This window comes from Vollenhovia emeryi, unplaced genomic scaffold (genome assembly GCF_000949405.1).
Source record: "Vollenhovia emeryi isolate VEMERY1.0 unplaced genomic scaffold, V.emery_V1.0 DF939160.1, whole genome shotgun sequence".
NCBI lineage: Eukaryota > Metazoa > Arthropoda > Insecta > Hymenoptera > Formicidae > Vollenhovia > Vollenhovia emeryi.
In genome coordinates, this window is record NW_011967206.1 from 29,768 (window position 1) to 48,204 (window position 18,437).

An 18,437-nucleotide genomic window follows, 5' to 3' on the forward strand; every position below is an offset into this window, starting at 1 on the left:
TTTCCAACAGCACGTGCTTATTTCATGTCTGTGTGTCACATTATTTTAACCATAGTCTTTTTTTATTAATTGATATCTGTCAAAAACTATTTCATATATGATATTTTATGTTTTTTGCATATTTAATATTTTGTTTTTCGTATGTTTATTTCTTGAATAAATTTTTTTTGCGCTAGTATTACAAAGTTGTCTTTCAACGTTGTTTGTCATTTTCTATTGCAGAATTTGCAGTGAAAAGTTACCAACAGAAAAATGAGTGAAAAATTAATTAAAAGGAAACGGTAGCATGTGGCATAGTTTGAATATTAAATGTGCAATGCAGAACAAAAAGACTTCCGTGTGTATATATATATATATATGTATATAAATTTTTCCAAAGCTGTCTTCTATTACAAGAAGATTCAAACGTGTTGCGTGAGGAATCTGTCGGTTGAACGAGCTAAATAGCACATTTACAGAGGAGATTATAAGTAATTATCAGAAATGGTTTTCCAAACATATCTAACTTCATTATACATGGTTGAATTCGTAAAACAATAATCTTTCTTTTGATGATAAAAAAATTTTCGTTTGCTTCAACAAGGAGAAATAACCCAATAGCTGATATTGAATTGTTTCGTGACAGCTATTCTTTATTAAAAGGTACATTATTGTTAAAATAATGTGACACAGAAACATGAAGTAAATACGTGCAGTTCGAAAATGGCACCGATATTTGTGTAATATCTGCGAAATTCAATAAAGCGAAGCAAGACAAGTGCCTGTACTGTAGTTTATTAAGTGTACAATCATATCTAAAAACATATCTTAATGTTTTTTACGTTCAACCGACAGATTCCTCACGCAACACGTTTGAATCTTCTTGTAATAGAAGACAGCTTTGGAAAAATTTATATACATATATATATATATATACACACGGAAGTCTTTTTGTTCTGCATTGCACATTTAATATTCAAACTATGCCACATGCTACCGTTTCCTTTTAATTAATTTTTCACTCATTTTTCTGTTGGTAACTTTTCACTGCAAATTCTGCAATAGAAAATGACAAACAACGTTGAAAGACAACTTTGTAATACTAGCGCAAAAAAAATTTATTCAAGAAATAAACATACGAAAAACAAAAGAGCAAAACATAATAAAACAAGGCATACCTGCATTCGTTATCAAAACTATTAATGAAGCTAAGGTAATTATCTTATTTAGTAATAGCTTTATTAATAGTTTTGATAACAACAAATTATCTTAGTTTTATTATTAGTTTTAGTACTGAAGAATTATCTTAGCTTCATTAATAGTTTTGTTAACGAATGCAGGCATATCTTGTTTTATTGCGCTTTACTCTATTGCTCTTCGCAGATATTGCACATGATGTAATAATACAAGGTGTAACATTGCGCATAATGGCGACGGCATAATCGAACAGCCAATAAAAATCTGGTCACAAATGTAACTGCGAAATTTTGAAACGTTTTTCCGTATATTTCATAATTTTGGAGATATGTGCGTGGATCATTTAAAATGAGACACCCTGTAGAATACTACAATTATTTATAGATGGCTATGGAAATCTATCAGAATTTACGTTGAATTATGGTTCTCTGTATCCAATTAACTGTGTTCAAGTTCTAATTCCGAGAAATGTGTAGCCAATCAACTTACAACATTTAATTTTTCGGTCTACAGCGCGGGACACTGCAGACCTAACATGGCGGCTGTAGCCGGCCAATCAGGAAGTAGAACAGTTTTTCGCTTCTCTACTTATAGGACTCTACACGTAAGCGTCTGCAGATGGCACTGCAGATCGGAAATTCCTCCGTGTTTCTAACGGGACTTCTCCTTCTTCTCGTTTTTACTCCTTGTTGAAGAGGACAGTCGAATGGTGATGCCTGCTTGCGTTGGAAATTTTGTGGCGCCAATTACGCTATTTTCGTATTTCACGCATTCTATTTGATTATCTTCAAGTATGCCGGCGTTTTTGAAGCATATCGAAGTCGAGAATTTCAAGTCTTACAAAGGGAAGCTTATTATCGGTCCGTTGAAGTCTTTTACAGCAGTGGTTGGCCCTAATGGATCCGGTAGGTTATCCTTCTGTGTATCAACAAGGGTTGCGTTCGGCGAACGCAACATTTGAGCGAGGATCGTCAAGGATGACTGTACACTTCTAAATTTATTGGGCCTAGCTTTCCAAAGGTCGCTCGCTCAATCGTTCGTTTGTCGAACGCAAGCTATTTGCATTTTAAGCTGACAGACAGGCGAACTTTATGTGACTGACTCTTGCACGCACACAGGAAAATCTAACTTCATGGACGCGATCAGTTTCGTCATGGGCGAGAAGACCAGCAGTCTGCGAGTCAAGAGATTCAGCGAGCTCATTCACGGCGCATCCATTGGGATGCCAGTATCGCGAAGGTTATCTGACACATATACAGGATGTCGCAGAAAATTTCGGACTACTTTTGTATGCAGATAGAACAAACTCGACAAAGTTCTCTATCATTCTGCAATTTTTGCAATAGTTAGCGAGTCATACTTGGCCATCCAGCCGGTCGAGGTTGCTAGACGCACAGGGAGTTTATAAAAAACGATAACTAAACGACTTACCGTGCGCCTAGCAATGTTGGTTGCTGGACAGCTGCATTTCTCCGTGTGTTTGAATTGGGCTGTAGGCCCTGCCTAAGATGATGAACTCGTTTTCAACTATTGCGCAAATTGTAAAATGGTAGAGGACTTTTCGACTTGAAGCGTTTTCCAGCAAGAGACGCAGTTGACACGGTGCAATGTGGTGAATTGTTTTATCCTTGTCGTTTGCCAAAGTTAAACGAGCGGACTTCACGATTTACAGTGTTGCACCGTGTCTGTGTGCCATGGCTGTGTTTCGATATTAACTGCCAGTACTGCAAATCTATAGTTTACGTCACGTATACTATACATTTTCAGTACTGGCAGTGAATGTCGGAACACAGCCTATGTCTCTTGCTGAGAAACGTCATCAGTCCAGTCTGTTCTATTCACACATAAAAATAGTCCCAAATGTATATTCAGGGTGTCCTAAGAAGCTCAATAATCCTTTCACTGACAGATTCTAATTGTAAGATGTAGAACGTTCTAAGACAAAAAGCCTTGTAAAAATGTCGAGGCTATCACGTAGCGTCTTCCATTGCACTGGCAGCACTGAGTGCTTGAAGCATATTGTATCTTTTTAGATGTTTTCCAACAAGAGACACAGTTGACACGGTGTAATATGGTGAATTGTTTTATCCTTGTTTAATTTTGGCAAATGACAAATACTAATACAACAACGGCTAATATCAATGAAATATGCTTTTCAAGCACTCTGTGCAAGTGAGTTTTCCCCAATGGAAGACGCTAATAGTTTTTCAATGGAAAGTACTCGTAGGTGACTAATCAGTTTGTGAAAATTTCGCGCACTCAGACATGCAATTGTACATTGCGAAGGTGCTGCTTTTCAAAGTAATTTTTCTGTCGCATTCAGAATTATGTCAGTTTCTAGAAACCGCATCTATGTGCAAGGCCCTCACAACGTACCATGCCTGAGCGTGCGAAATTTCCACAAACTGATTAGTGAACTATAAGTACTTCGCATTTACAAGCTAATAGCCTCGACATTTTTACATAAGGATTTTCGTCTTGTTAGGACGTTCTACATCTTGGAATCAGTTAGTGAAAGAGTTGTCGAGCTTTCTGAGATATCCCTGTGTACATAACGATACTCTACATATTGCTAGAGTTGTGCATTATAATTTACATATTTCATCTCTATGGATTGTGTAAAAACCATAAGTTTTCTGTTGAATACAGCGCTTCGGTAACAGCTGTATTCGAATTGGAAGATGGAACTGAGAAAAGCTTCATGCGGTCAGTGCAGGGCTCTTCTTCGGAGCACAGAATCAATAGTAACGTGAGTTTTGTAGCTAGCATTTTAACTTTCCAATTAAATGTATTTTCTCGATATCCTTTTAATGAACATGGGTTTGTGCGCATTTAACGCTACTTTTCCCAATTTAAAGTATTAAAAAGAATCGGAGATAATTCAGGAAACATCTGCCTACATTGAAGTTAACGATGTCAAAGACATTTTGATAAAATTTTTTTTATAAATTTTGAATACAGTTATACGAGGATACATGCCCACATGTTACTTTAGCTTGGACGCCATATTCAGTTGCACATGTGCATTTCGAGATTCTTAAAATGTTTTTCTCCACAGGTTGTCACCAGCCAGGTGTATCTTAACGAGTTGGAACATCTTGGTATTAATGTTAAAGCAAAGAACTTTTTGGTATTCCAAGGTGCAGTCGAATCTATAGCCATGAAAAACCCAAAGGAACGCACTGCTTTGTTTGAGGAGATTAGTAATTCTGGTTCGTTAAAAGCAGAATATGAAAGGTGAATTCTCAATTGCCACCTGTGGTTACACTTGGTAATGTGCTTGTAAATAATGAAAGTAACGTTGTAGATTAAAAACAGAAATGTTGAAAGCTGAAGAGGAAACCCAATTTTCGTATCAGAAAAAGAAAGGGATTGCCGCTGAAAGAAAAGAGGCAAAGTTAGAAAAAGAAGAGGCTGAAAAATATCAACGTCTCAAGGAAGAATACGTGTGTATATTTCAGTTTTTCTGTAATATTTAGCATTATACATATTGAACAAGAAATTGAATAGAAATTGTACATATCCATTTTCTTTTACCAATTTATTTGTGTAACTGTTAATCACAAAAATTTACTTTTTGTTTTTAGATGGAAAAACAAATAGAGCTACATCTATTTCGATTATATCACAACGAAAAGAGTACAGAAAATTTTGAGCTCTCTCAAAAGAAGAAGCAGCACGAAATTGAAAAAGTTGAAAAGAAGAAGGAGAAGGCTGAGGAATTGTTGAAAGAGAAGAAAAAAGATGCCGCCAAACTGAGTAGAGATCTTGCAAAGATAGAGCAAGATATCAGAGAAGTGGAAGTAGAAATCACGAAAAAGAGACCGACGTTTATCAAAGCCAAAGAACGTGTCGCGCATATGCAGAAGAAGGTGGAATCGGCACGCAAATCATTGGCTCAGGCGCGTATCGCAGACGAGGCTCATAAAAAAGACATACACGAACTGCAAGAGGAATTGCGACAGGTGGAGGAAGCTAAGGCTTCTTACGAAGCGAGTATAGCAGGGCAATCGCAATTACAAGGAAGAGACGTGCAATTGGAAGATGAACAGGTACAAATAAATTGCATAATGTTTACGAAATTTTTAAGTATGCTATTATTAAATTTACAGTTATTATGAATTAAACGCAATTATTGCTATGTGAGTAAACTGCAAACTGTGGAATTATGCTTGTCTAATTAATTGATAAAATAATTTTAGGTACAAGAATATAATCATCTGAAAGAGGAAGCTGGCAAGCAATCTGCGAGGTACCTTCAGCTTCTCGATTCCATCAATCGTGAACAAAAGTCAGATCAAGATAGGCTCGACAATGAAGGGAGGAAGAAGACCGAGATAGAGAATAAGCACAAGCAGAAGGGTCACATGCGAGACGAGGCGCTTAAACGAGTGGAAAAGTTGGAGGAGCATATAAAAACATCGGAGGCTGCGTTGGAGGATCAGAAAAAGCTCAGGGCTGACTTGCAGTCCGATGTAGGCACGTCGAAGGATAAGATTCAAAATTTGCAACGAGAGTTAGAGAGCATCTCCGAGCAACTCGGTGATGCTAAAGTTGATAAGCACGAAGTATCCAGAAACAAGAAAAAGACAGAAATTGTGGAGAATTTCAAACGTCTGTTTCCTGGAGTGGTGCGTTATCTCTTTTTCCTGCTTTCTTTAAAATAAAAGCGAAATGATTCACGTGTTGTTTTTTTTTCTCTTTAGTACGATCGGATGTACAACATGTGCGAGCCAATACACAAGCGATATAATGTTGCGATTACGAAAGTACTTGGTAAATATATGGAGGCTATCGTAGTAGATACCGAGAAAACAGCCAGACAGTGTATCCAGTATTTGAAGGAGCAGTATCTCGAACCTGAAACGTTTCTTCCGCTTGATTACATACAAGCTAAGCCACTTAAAGAACGTCTTCGGTAAATTAATTATATAATTATTTTATTTTAAGTACTTTATATCCTTTTATTATTTTATAATGATGGCTATATTGCTGTTTTACAGCAACATACAAGAACCTAAAAACGTGAAGTTGCTATACGATGTGTTGCATTTTTCTCCAAAGGACATTGATAGAGCAGTCCTCTTTGCAACTAACAATGCTCTTGTGTGCGAAACACCGGAAGATGCAAATAAAGTAGCATACGAGATGGACAAGAAAACTAGATATGATGTAAGTATACACGCATTAATTTTACTTAAAGTAATAACGTGAACTATAATATGTATGCAAAATATTTACAGTGCGTCGCATTAGACGGTACATTTTATCAGAAAGCTGGTATAATATCTGGTGGCAGTTTGGATCTTGCAAAGAAAGCAAAGAGATGGGATGAGAAACAGATGTCTCAGTTAAAGGCGCAGAAGGTGATGTCTTTTATCTCTATATTTTATAGAGATAAAACTATGTTTTTATTTTTATTTACAGGAAAAATTGACGGAAGAATTGAGAGAATCTTTGAAAAAATCACGCAAGGAATCCGAATTGAACACGATTGAATCTCAAATACGTGGTTTGGAGACTCGCCTAAAATATAACAAAAGTGACCTGTCTGCAACAGTGAGTATTACCTACTGCGCTGTTTGTGCGACTACATAATTATTTAAAACTATATCTGGTAATTTTTATTTTGTAGCAAAAACAAATCGCGGATCTTGAAGTGGAATTAGATGGTCTGCAAAATGAGTTAAACATGTTTGGCGTAAGTTTTAATAAAAAATAAATTATATACGCACACGCGCACACACATATTTATTCATATTTGATCAAAATATTTCAACATTTTTTATGTATAGCCTGCAATAGCAGCTATTGAGAAAACTATGGCTGAAAGAGATCAAGAGATACAGAACATTAAAGAAAAGATGAACAATGTTGAGGACGACGTGTTTGCCAGTTTTTGTGAACAGATAGGTGTTTCGAATATCCGTCAATATGAAGAAAGGGAATTAAGGTGCGAAGGAACTATGTTGTAAGATAAATGTTGTTTTAGATTTAGACACTAAAGTGTCGAATACACAATTTTCTAGGTCGCAACAAGAAAGAGCAAAGAAAAGAATGGAGTTTGACAATCAATGCAATCGTATTTATAATCAATTAGATTTTGAGAAGCAACGTGATACAGAAAGTATGTTGTGAAAATATAGTTTTTATTTTATACACTATATATTAACTGTCAATTATTGCATTTTAATATTATTTAAAACATAGGTAACGTTTTGCGATGGGAACGAGCGGTGCAGGATGCAGAGGATAAACTTGAATCCGCAAAGCAAACCGAATCTAATCAAAAAGCGGAGATCGACCATGATGAGCAACAAATGGAACAACTGAAGTCATCTCGCAATGCTAAAAAGATGGAGGTCGATCAGAAAGAAGATGAAATTGGTAAAGCTAGGCGTGAAATGGGAGCCATCGCAAAGGACATTCAGGCAGCTCAGAAGCAGCTTAACGCTATTGAAACGAAGATTGAACAGAAGAAAGCCGAACGACATGCCATTTTGATGCAGTGCAAGGTTTGTCGATATGAGATTGTATTATTCGACTATATTATGCGTATTCTTTTGAACTATTAAATGTATTTGACAATATGTAGATGGAAGATATTGCCATACCCATGTTGCACGGAAATATGGAAGATATAGCAGGTGAAACGAGTACGGCAAACGGAAGTGAAACCAATAATGATTCATCAGTAAACACACAACAACAGTATGAACGCGAAAGGAGGATTACCATAGACTATGCGCTCTTGCCCGAAAATCTGAAGGATGTGGAAGAGGAGGATATCAAAAAGACAACCGACAAGTTAACGAAAATAATCAACGATTTGCAAAATACAATACAGCGCATACAAGCTCCCAATATGAAGGTTCGCAAGAAATTGTACTTCAAAATTATTAATGTTTTGGTAAATGTAAAACGTTATGAAGTTATAAAACATTTTTGTTCCCCTTTCTTAGGCAATCCAAAAATTATATTTGGCGAAAGAGAAACTACAAGAGACTAATGAAGAATTTGAGCAGTCTCGTAAGAAAGCAAAGAAGGCAAAGACACAATTCGAGAAGGTGAAAAAAGAACGACATGACAGATTCATGACATGTTTCGAACATGTAGCGAACGAGATTGATCCTATTTACAAGGTTTGTGAAGTTAATGAATTTGCATAAAAACATATATGCAACATTTCTTCTCCAAACAGCATATAATTTATATTAATCATATTTATTATGTATATTGTGGTTGTTTCAGAGTCTAGCGAAGAATCAATCCGCTCAGGCATTCCTTGGACCAGAAAATCCTGAAGAACCCTACTTGGATGGCATTAATTATAACTGCGTGGCTCCTGGCAAACGATTTCAGCCAATGTCCAATTTGTCTGGTGGTGAGAAAACCGTCGCTGCGCTTGCTCTGTTATTCGCAATCCACAGGTTAATATTTTAAATACAAAATCACATTGATGATAATTCGAATATAACATCCATTGCTTGTCTGTGTTCAGTTTCCAGCCTGCACCGTTTTTCGTTCTGGACGAGATCGACGCGGCTCTCGATAACACCAACATAGGAAAGGTAGCCAGCTACATCCGCGACAAAACAAGCTCGCTACAGACGATTGTTATATCATTGAAAGAGGAATTTTACTCGCACGCGGATGCGCTCATCGGCATTTGTCCGGATGTAAGTAGATTGCAAGTCATTTTATGTGTCTTTGTTGAGATATTTGAATCAACTGTATCCTGTTAAATATGAATTACAGGTAGGCGAGTGTTTGGAGAGCAAAGTATTGACTCTCGACTTGACTACATGTCCTACACATATTTCGTAGATGTTTATTATTTAAAAGAAATCATTATTTTACTTTTCTAATATATATATACAACTATATAGATATGTTTGCTGTGGACGATTTTTAATTGTGTCTTGAAAGAGGAATATATAAATACTACAAGAATATTAACGTATCACTTTATGATTTCTAGATTTATTCACGTTCTTTATGTTACTTTGAAATCATTGTAACCTTACTATCGTACTTTTTGATAAATTAGGTCATAAACATCTCGGCTACAAGTCAGAATAAGCGGATAGTAATTGCGAGTGTGAGACATAAAGTTACGCTTGATGTAAATAGCTTTTAAGACTTTAATAAAAATGCTAGAACAAATGATTGCGTTAATGAGACCCACGTTCATGACCATTTATTAAAAATGTTTCAACGATACATGATATTAATAACAATACAAAGCAATAACTTGTGTAACATTATGTTTGCACGTATCTTAATTTGTACGTATCATACTATGTACATTCTTTTTGCGAATTTATTTCATATTTAAGCAATGGCACGATGATTACATTTTTGTTCGTTCACGTTGCGCGATCTCACTTTCCTTCAAATATATGTACTTTTATTTCGTGAACTTGTAACAATTTCAAAATAGCTTGTTGGTTTAAACTTTCGCGCCCCCACTGTTACACCTTCACTTTCCTTAGAACCAAAAAGACTAGAGTGTGAGCCGAGTGGGATAGATGAAGAAGAATTTGCACATTGGCAACCCTGTTATTTCGAAGAATCTGGAGTAACGTCTCTACAAGATTCCCAACGGTCATTTGCTTACTGGTCAAAATTCGTCTTTGATAAACGTCTTGTTCCTTAACAATGCCCACTTCCATACATACCATCGAGATTTCCAATTTCAAGTCGTTCCCGGGAAGAACGATAATCCGTCCTATTCCGCCGTTTACGGCAATAATTGGTCCAAATGGATCCGGTGAGATTCTTATGCACTTTACAACATTCATTTTATTCGATCTTGAACCAAATAATTTTCCTGCATATTTAAGTAGCTTGTTTTTATTTCTCCACTTTTGTATGACAAATAATTATGAATGAGCAATTTTTCCCTTTAACAAATTTTATTATATAAAAGCATGTGTAAATCTATAAAATTATATGTACAGAACTGTGTAGAATTGTATGGAATTATATAGAAATATACAATGTACAAATATGTATGGACATATTTGGTGTATAATTTTGTATAATACTATACATATATTTATACATGCTTATGTATGAAAAATGTTTTACCGGGTTATTTGTGTAACTTAATAATATTTTATTCAAGTTTAATACAATAACAAATAAGATTATATTAATTAAGGTGAACAATTTTTGATTTTTTTAGAGAAATTTAAATTTCCAATCATTTCTCCTGTTTACATTTCGTCCACATTTTTTTCCCCTTTCTGTTACTATTATACTTTCATATTCCAAGCAAGAGATGTAGGCGTTTTATGTATTTTAGGAAAATCAAACATTATAGACGCCATAAGTTTTGCATTAGGGGAGAAACCGAGCGCTTTGCGTGTTGGACGCCTCAGCGAACTCATTCACAGAGGAATTGGTACTCCAACTCCCGTTGGAGTACCAATAAAAAAGTATTAAGGAGACATTTTCTCAATTGATTTAATCTTAATTTCATGTCATGCTGTTAGATATTTTAAGTTTTTAACAATGTTGCAGCATTACCTACGTCAAAGTAGTTTTCAATGTAGACGGTGGAATACGAAAAAGTTTCACGAGAAAGATATATGGCAAAGACTGCCAGTACATAATAGACGACGAGGTGCAATTCTACAACACTATTTACAATCTTGTCAAATTGTTTTCTTATCTTATTACACTACTTGACACTAATTGATCGTTCATCTATCATCATACAGGATGTTACGAAAGTATTTTATATGTCTAAACTACGAGAAATGGGGCTGGATATAAATGCAGAAAACTTTTTGATACCTCAGGGTTACATCGAATGTTTCGTAGCAAAAGATTTAACCGCGATGTTCGAAAAGACCAGTAATTCAATTATGTACAAGGCAGAGTATGATAGGTATAACTTTCGTTCTAACTGACGATGGTACAAGTTTCGCTGCGTGATTTGATAAATTTACTAGATTTTGATTTTTTATTTTTATGGCAGATTAAAATTAAAACTTTCGAAAGCGCAAGAGGAAGTAAATTTTCAGCAACAAATGAAAAAACTGATATTAACTCAAAAGAAAGACGCCATTATAGAAAAAGCACAGACCGACACATATTTAGAGTTGAAAAAGGAATATGTATGTTACATTTATTTTTAAATTATAAAATTTTTTAGAAATTACCCTGCATCTTTTATATAGCTATGGTAAAATAATTATTAAACATTACAGAATAAGACAAAATTAGAATTTCAATTAATTCGATTGCTCCTCATTAAGAAGGAAAGTGACTCCTTACAAGATGAGAAAAGAGAAATCAAATTGCAAATAGATAAGCATCTAAGTAATAAGGGAGCTGTGGTACTTTTATTGCAATGTACAAAGCCACAATGTCAGTCATTACGTAGTTCTCTGGAAGATATTACAAAAGATATTCTAGAAAAGGAGAATATTATTCAACAGAGGAAAGTAGAATATGTTTCCATTGAGGACACTATTTCACTTTGGCAGAAACGCCGTGATCACGCTCGTGTATCTCTAGACAGTGCAAGTAAAGCGTATGACGCTAAGAAAAGAACGATTCAAGAATTAAAAGATGAGCTAAAACAAATAAACAATCGATTAACGGAGTTAAAAAAACAGCCACAGATAAGCATGGCAGAACTCAGCAACTCTCAGGTATGCCGTTGCGAAATCAATTGTATTTATGCAGTATCTGAAAACTAGAATATAATTTATGAAACAAGTATTGTCGGGTTTTGTCATCTTATGATAAATTTTTGCCTAATATAATAATGTACACATAAGGTTAAACGTTACGAGGAATTGAGGAATGAAGCTGGGTATCGAGCGGCGAAATTTGTAGAGCAAATAAATAGCTTAATGTGCGCCCAAGAAAAGGATCGAGATAAACTTGATAATGAAAATAGGCGTAAGCAAGAATTGGAGAACAAAGTAAAGCTCATAAGTTTAAGGAAGGAGAACCTCGAAACGCGGCTCACAAAACTGCACCATTTAAACGCCGAATCCAAAGCAACATTAGTGGAAAAGACAGCAAAAATGCAAGGACTAAATCAGAAAATTACTGAAATAAGCAATGAATCATCCAGTCTGACGAATGATATTGCAAAGATTACACAGGAGCTTTCTCAGGCTAATACTGATAATAATATGATTTTGCAACAGATTGAGAAAAATGAAACAATTAAAATGTTTAAACAGTTGTGCTCTGGCGTGGTATTAATTCTGCTAATTATTATTACATTTATATAATCATATGAGGGCTATAGATCTAGTTAACAAAAAGTTAATACAATTTTATTTTTTAGTATGGTCGCTTATCTGATTTATGTAAACCTATTCATCCACGTTATAATGTTGCAATAACCAAAGTTTTTGGTAAAAATATGGATGCCATCGTTGTTGATACTAGACATACAGGATATAAATGCATCCAATTTTTAAAAGAGCGAAAAATAAGCGTTGAAACATTTTTACCGCTTGATTCGATAAAAAGTATATTTTTAAAGGAACAATTACGGTAAGTAATTAGAGAAACAATATATTTTTGGATAATATAATATATAATATTATTTTACAGTACTATACAAAACCCGAAGCATGTGAAATTATTATATGATGTATTGAATATTTCATCACCACAAATAAACAAAGCGGTTTTATTTGTCACTAAGAATACTTTAGTTTGCGAGACTGCTGAAGATGCAAGGATAGTAGCGCACGTCTCTGGTGATAAACAAGGAGCATATGATGTAAGTTTATATATGTATATGTATATACACATGTATACACATAACGTATGCATTTTATTATTTTTATTTATTTATTTTATTTATAATACTCTTATATATTTTTTCATTTATAGTGTGTTTCATTGGATGGGTCTTTTTTTCGTAAAGATGGTACAATATCTGGTGGACAAGCTGATTTAATTGTAAAAGCAAAACAATGGGAGAACCAACAAATATTAACTTTGGAGAAAAAAAAGGTTGTACATTTTTTGCAGGATTAGTGCAACAAGTTACACATAGCGGTTTATATGATATACATAGGTCATATAATATACACCATTTTTTAGGAACAATTAATGCAAAAACTCAGAGAATTGCCCAAAATTTCTCTTATGCAATCTGACCTTGATATAGTTAATATGGAAATTGACGGACTCGTGCTCCGAAATAAATATATTGAGAAAGATATAAAAGACACTGTATGTAATTGAAAAGCAGGAACGGTTTATATCTTACAATTTTAATAAACATATAACTTATTAAATAATAATATATAAAATCTGCATTTTATAGGAAGATGAAATAGTTAACATAAATGAAGAATTAGATGTGCTTGGTGAAAGGCTAATTGTATTAAATGTATGTATTTCAATGTTTATATATATATATACATATTATATCTTCTTTCTACATTTCTATCTAAAGTTTTTTATTGATCTATAACAAAAAAGTATTTGTATTATCTGTAAAACTTTTAGATGGCAATATCTGAAATTCAAGGCAGTGTCCAAAACCGAGATAAAGATATTAAAAACCAGGAGAAACATGTTAATGCAATTAAAGATCAAATCTTTGTTAATTTTTGTAAAGATATTAACGTGCCGAATATTAGCTATTATGAGAAGAATAATTTGCGGTATGACATTTTTAATTTATTGTATGATTTTAATCTTTATGCATATACAGAAAAATAAGTTTAATATTAATTTTTAGAATTTTTAAAGAACAAGAACAGAGGCAAGAGGAGCTGAAGCAGCAGTATGATCGTATCGAGAATCAATTGTGCTTTGAAAACGAGACTGATATAGAAAGTAAATTTTTTAATCTTATTTTTATCACTGTATAGTCTATAATCATTAATGTTCTGATATACATATATGTACGAATTTTGTGAGAAAAGGTAAAATGTTGACATGGAAACACGCTGAGGAACAAGCTGATGCAGAACTTGATAAGGTTTATTGGCAAAAACGTCATGTAAAGATTACGATTGAGCAAGACGAAGAAGAAATGTCGAAGTTAAAAACTAGTTACACAAAACTGGAAAAGAATCTAGAGAATGTGGAAATAAAATTGGCACAGCACAGATCGCAAATTGACGTTATCGGAACATTGTATCTGGAAAGTCAGAAAGCACACATTGCTGTACAAAGAAAAATAGAACAGAAAAAAATAGAATGCAACACTGTGCTTAAAGAATGCAAGGTTTGCAAAATTCTAAAGAAACTAAAAAGTATCTAATACAAAAGATGAACTGTAAGAGATTTGTGGATGCAAATATTAAATATCACTTGGCATTAGTTTAGACTTTCACTTCAGTTATACTCATTCAGTTATAATTAACATATTTACTTTTACAGATGGAAGACTTTATCATTCCAATGTCGGAGATATCACATCGTAGGCCAGCAGAAAGCTCTACAAGTAGCTCAAACATGGAGTCATCAGAAAGTTGTGAAGTGTTCACAAAAATTGATTTCTCGCAATTTCCTAGGAACATCTGTAATTGTACAGAAGAAGATTTACAAGATACAGCTAAACAACTTAATGAAAATCTTACAAAGATTGAAAATGAATTTGAAAATATACTAAAACCCAATCTTAAAGTATACAACATTCATAATTTTATATAAAATACATACATATACAGGGAGTTTAAAAAGTAATTCAGGACTTTAAGGGCAGACAGTAAAGGCAGAAGGAAATAAATGCAGAAACTGATGAACACTATACGAGTATATATATATTTGAACTGTAAAGACCACTGTTACACTGTATAGCCGGAATGACTCCCGAGGGCACGTCCGACTCTCCTTTGAGACGAGGAACACGCCGGACGTGCCCTCGGGAGTCATTCCGGCTATACAGTGTAACAGTGGTCTTTACAGTTCAAATATATATATACTCGTATAGTGTTCATCAGTTTCTGCATTTATTTCGGCATCCTACAGAGATACGCGAATATCCCTTCGCGTAAAGACAATCGTGAGGCTTACAAGGTTTTGCTACATGCCATTTCCATAAGTAATAAAAATATGATGTACTCTTCATCGATAGATAATTCCCCGAATTACATCAGAGAATACAAAATGCGAGTCAAATAATCTTAATGGAAACAAAGAAATTGTAACTCCGACAATATTAATTTTTCAAACCACGTTTATTAAGGCCTGTATCTACGATGCTAGAACTTGGTCCAAGTTCTAATTTTGAGAAATGTGTAGCCAATAGTTTTTATGAAATAGCTACAAGTTGAATGGCTACACATTTCTTGAAACTAGAACTTGGACTAAGTTCTAGCATCTTGGACACAGGTCTTTAGAATTTTTTTCTTCATGTTCGTGATATTTGCGCTTAAAGTTCTGGAATCATTTTTTAACCCTATATATTTTTTTGAAAAAGCAATCTTATGAATTTTGATACGTACAGGTTGATGAGAAAATCGATACGATAGCGCAACAAATACAGGAGATAAATACAAATCTTCGAGACTGCCGTAAAAACTGTGAGATAATAAAAACGCAATTTGAGTTGATAAAAGCAAAGAGATACAAACTATTTAAAGACTGTCTGGATCGTATTGCTGCGGAAATAGATTCTATATATAAAGTCGGTTGTTTTAATTTTATTAAAAAATTCTGTTTTCTATTATATATACTTTACAATTTTTATCTGACTTATTTTTTATGCAGAATCTAGTTAATGACACTTCGGCTCAAGCAATTATCTTACCAGACAATCCAGAGGAACCGTATGCAGGCAATATAATGTACAACTGCATAGCACCGTCTAAAGGTTTTCTGCCATTACAAAATCTATCTGGTGGAGAAAAGTCACTCGCTAGTTTAGCATTGCTATTTGCAATACAGCGGTATATTTTAATTCTAAGACTAATAGAATGTGTTTTATATTGGATGCATTTGGATGCTTTTATAATACGATAAAAGAACGACTGATGATTAAGTTTAAAACATAATCTCACTTTTTTCATTTACAGTTATAAGCAAATACCGTTTCTTATTATGGACGAAGGTGATGCGGCATTAGATAACGCGAATATTAAATATGTTATTCGCTTTATTCAATCCCAAATAAACACAATGCAATTTATCACAATATCCTTAAACCAAAAGTTTTATTCTGGCGCTGATGCGCTTGTGGGGGTTACCGTTAAAGTAAGTTGATAATTTATATTATTTTATAATTTTTCACGATTGTATTGTATTTTATTATTGCTTTTAGCATGGCACGGAAATCCTTCGCAGCAAAGTAATTACTATTTCGTTAAATAAATATAGTACATAAAAGTAAATAATTCAGTATGTTGCAAACAATGTTAAATTATTTTAAATGTTGTCAGAGTTATGAATAATTTATATTAAGAACATGTTTCTATATATATTTTTTATTTTAAGATATATTTTCTTTCAAATTATTATATTGTACATGCATTGGAAATATTTCATAAGTAGAATAGTCTGAGATTTGACAAATTTCCATATTTGAAACAATATGACAATATGGTAATCAGACAAGTTAGGTGTAATCAGGGTTGGGGTTTAATCTACTACATCTAATTTAATTTAATTTGTATTAAACAATTGTATTAAATTCCATTATATATATTATATATTTATAATTTGTGTTAAAAATAATATTTAAAACTAGGAAACATAAAATAACACATGTTAGTATTATAATGCAAAGTAAAATATCTTTGCAAAGTATTTTATAAAAAATTATTTTGTTTGTTTTAATTTTAACGTACGTATAACCATTTGCATATGTCTCCCTGAGATAAGTTTCGTGATGACATCGTCACGCGCGCGCGTGTACGAAGGTACTACGATATTTAGAGCAATTACCATTATCTCTACGATTGCATTAGTGCTCGTACGCAGATCTGTAGTTTCTGTCAGTAGACATCTGACGTATTTATTTGGTGTATTTATAACAACTATATATAATATCAAAAATATAAATAATTTAATATCAATTGCCAAAAAATGTGTAACAGAAAAATGGATTTGCTCTACATATATATATTATTTAGTTGTGCAATCAGATTTTCTTTGTTAGTTTTTATGCTTACTAATATGAATTATTTGTTATGAATCAATATATGATTACCATATTATAATTATTTTCTTAGAATTATTGTAATAAATAATATCTTAATAAAAATGATTACGTAATTTAAGTAGATGCTTAATTTAATTAATTAAGATAATATAAAAATATTTTGATTTCTATTTAAGAGACAAGTTGGAGCGGTTAAGTAACAAAATTTATTCTATTAAAGTATTCTAACAATTTTAAGATGTTTGTATTTCTTTATTGCATTTAATTATGAAACGATAAATTATATTATATAAATTTTTCCTTTACAATATACGTTAAAATAAATTATTAATGCAAAAAACAGTGAGAGAGTTGTCAGAGAGTATATTCTATTAATATATAGAACGCGAGTCCATACGAAAAAATTAATTTCCTCTGATATACAATGAAGGAAAGAAGGAATATACTTAATTTTCCATTTCTGACGACTGATTCGATGTGGCCGTAGTGAGGAAACGAGAGTCTCAAGAGCGTAAGCACTTCCAATCGAATGTCAATACTAATTTACAATGAAACTATGCCGGTTGCCGGTTTGCGTTGCTCCGATTGCTTACATTAAACATAGTAGTAACTCTGATTTATAGTCGCAAGTAACGAATGGAGGAGGTGCAGGTCAATGCAGCCTATTGCGGCTAACGCCTCGTAAAATAAGACGCATGCTCCGGGAATGCGGCCAAAATGATGATTGTCGTTTAATAAACGTATTAAGTGGAAACAGCAACATCTCGGTATATCGGAGCTCGAGTACTTCTCTGGTGCTAACTGATAAAAATGAGGCAGAACGCTTATCGCGAACTAGGTCGTCGCAGCTCGCGTTTCAATGGATCGGGTACATTTGCAACATCAACACAAGGATGCGTACGTGGTGCTCGTAACAAAATGAATTACTTGGTACCAGAAGGCTTCACCAAGCTTTGTAAATTCCTCTGAAAGTCTCTGATTAAATAAAATTATTAAAAAGAAATCAGAATGCGTACCGTAGATCATTTGTGTTTCAATTCTTATATTATAGAAAATAACTTTTCTCGATAAAAGCGCTTTTTTAATTTAATTTCTAAGCTTATCTTGTGCTGTTATATTTCTTGTAATAAACGATTCAGTTGTATTCAAATTGTTCTAA

General features: G+C 33.5%; 3 protein-coding genes across 3 annotated transcripts; all 3 read left to right on the forward strand.

Moving 5' to 3' along the window:
• Positions 1-1,835: 1,835 nt before the first annotated feature.
• Positions 1,836-9,342, forward strand: LOC105564676 (structural maintenance of chromosomes protein 1A). Its single transcript, XM_012017221.1, has 20 exons — positions 1,836-2,081; positions 2,295-2,415; positions 3,826-3,925; positions 4,235-4,413; positions 4,484-4,622; positions 4,764-5,228; positions 5,379-5,807; positions 5,883-6,094; positions 6,180-6,348; positions 6,420-6,542; positions 6,604-6,735; positions 6,812-6,877; positions 6,972-7,129; positions 7,206-7,303; positions 7,387-7,691; positions 7,772-8,047; positions 8,139-8,318; positions 8,428-8,606; positions 8,678-8,855; positions 8,935-9,342. Exons 1-20 carry the CDS (start codon positions 1,970-1,972, stop codon positions 9,001-9,003), a joined length of 3,690 nt encoding a protein of 1,229 aa, XP_011872611.1. The 5' UTR covers positions 1,836-1,969; the 3' UTR covers positions 9,004-9,342.
• Positions 9,343-9,420: 78 nt separating this feature from the next.
• LOC105564675 (structural maintenance of chromosomes protein 1A-like) lies at positions 9,421-13,339 on the forward strand. Its single transcript, XM_012017220.1, has 10 exons — positions 9,421-9,949; positions 10,487-10,619; positions 10,705-10,807; positions 10,905-11,074; positions 11,165-11,303; positions 11,397-11,843; positions 11,973-12,401; positions 12,494-12,937; positions 13,051-13,173; positions 13,264-13,339. Exons 1-8 carry the CDS (start codon positions 9,838-9,840, stop codon positions 12,707-12,709), a joined length of 1,749 nt encoding a protein of 582 aa, XP_011872610.1. The 5' UTR covers positions 9,421-9,837; the 3' UTR covers positions 12,710-12,937; positions 13,051-13,173; positions 13,264-13,339.
• On the forward strand, positions 13,336-16,542 carry LOC105564765 (structural maintenance of chromosomes protein 1A-like). The gene is made up of 10 exons (XM_012017413.1): positions 13,336-13,395; positions 13,490-13,555; positions 13,675-13,832; positions 13,910-14,007; positions 14,097-14,401; positions 14,557-14,802; positions 15,626-15,805; positions 15,889-16,067; positions 16,194-16,371; positions 16,439-16,542. Exons 1-10 carry the CDS (start codon positions 13,336-13,338, stop codon positions 16,499-16,501), a joined length of 1,533 nt encoding a protein of 510 aa, XP_011872803.1. The 3' UTR covers positions 16,502-16,542.
• Positions 16,543-18,437: the final 1,895 nt, after the last annotated feature.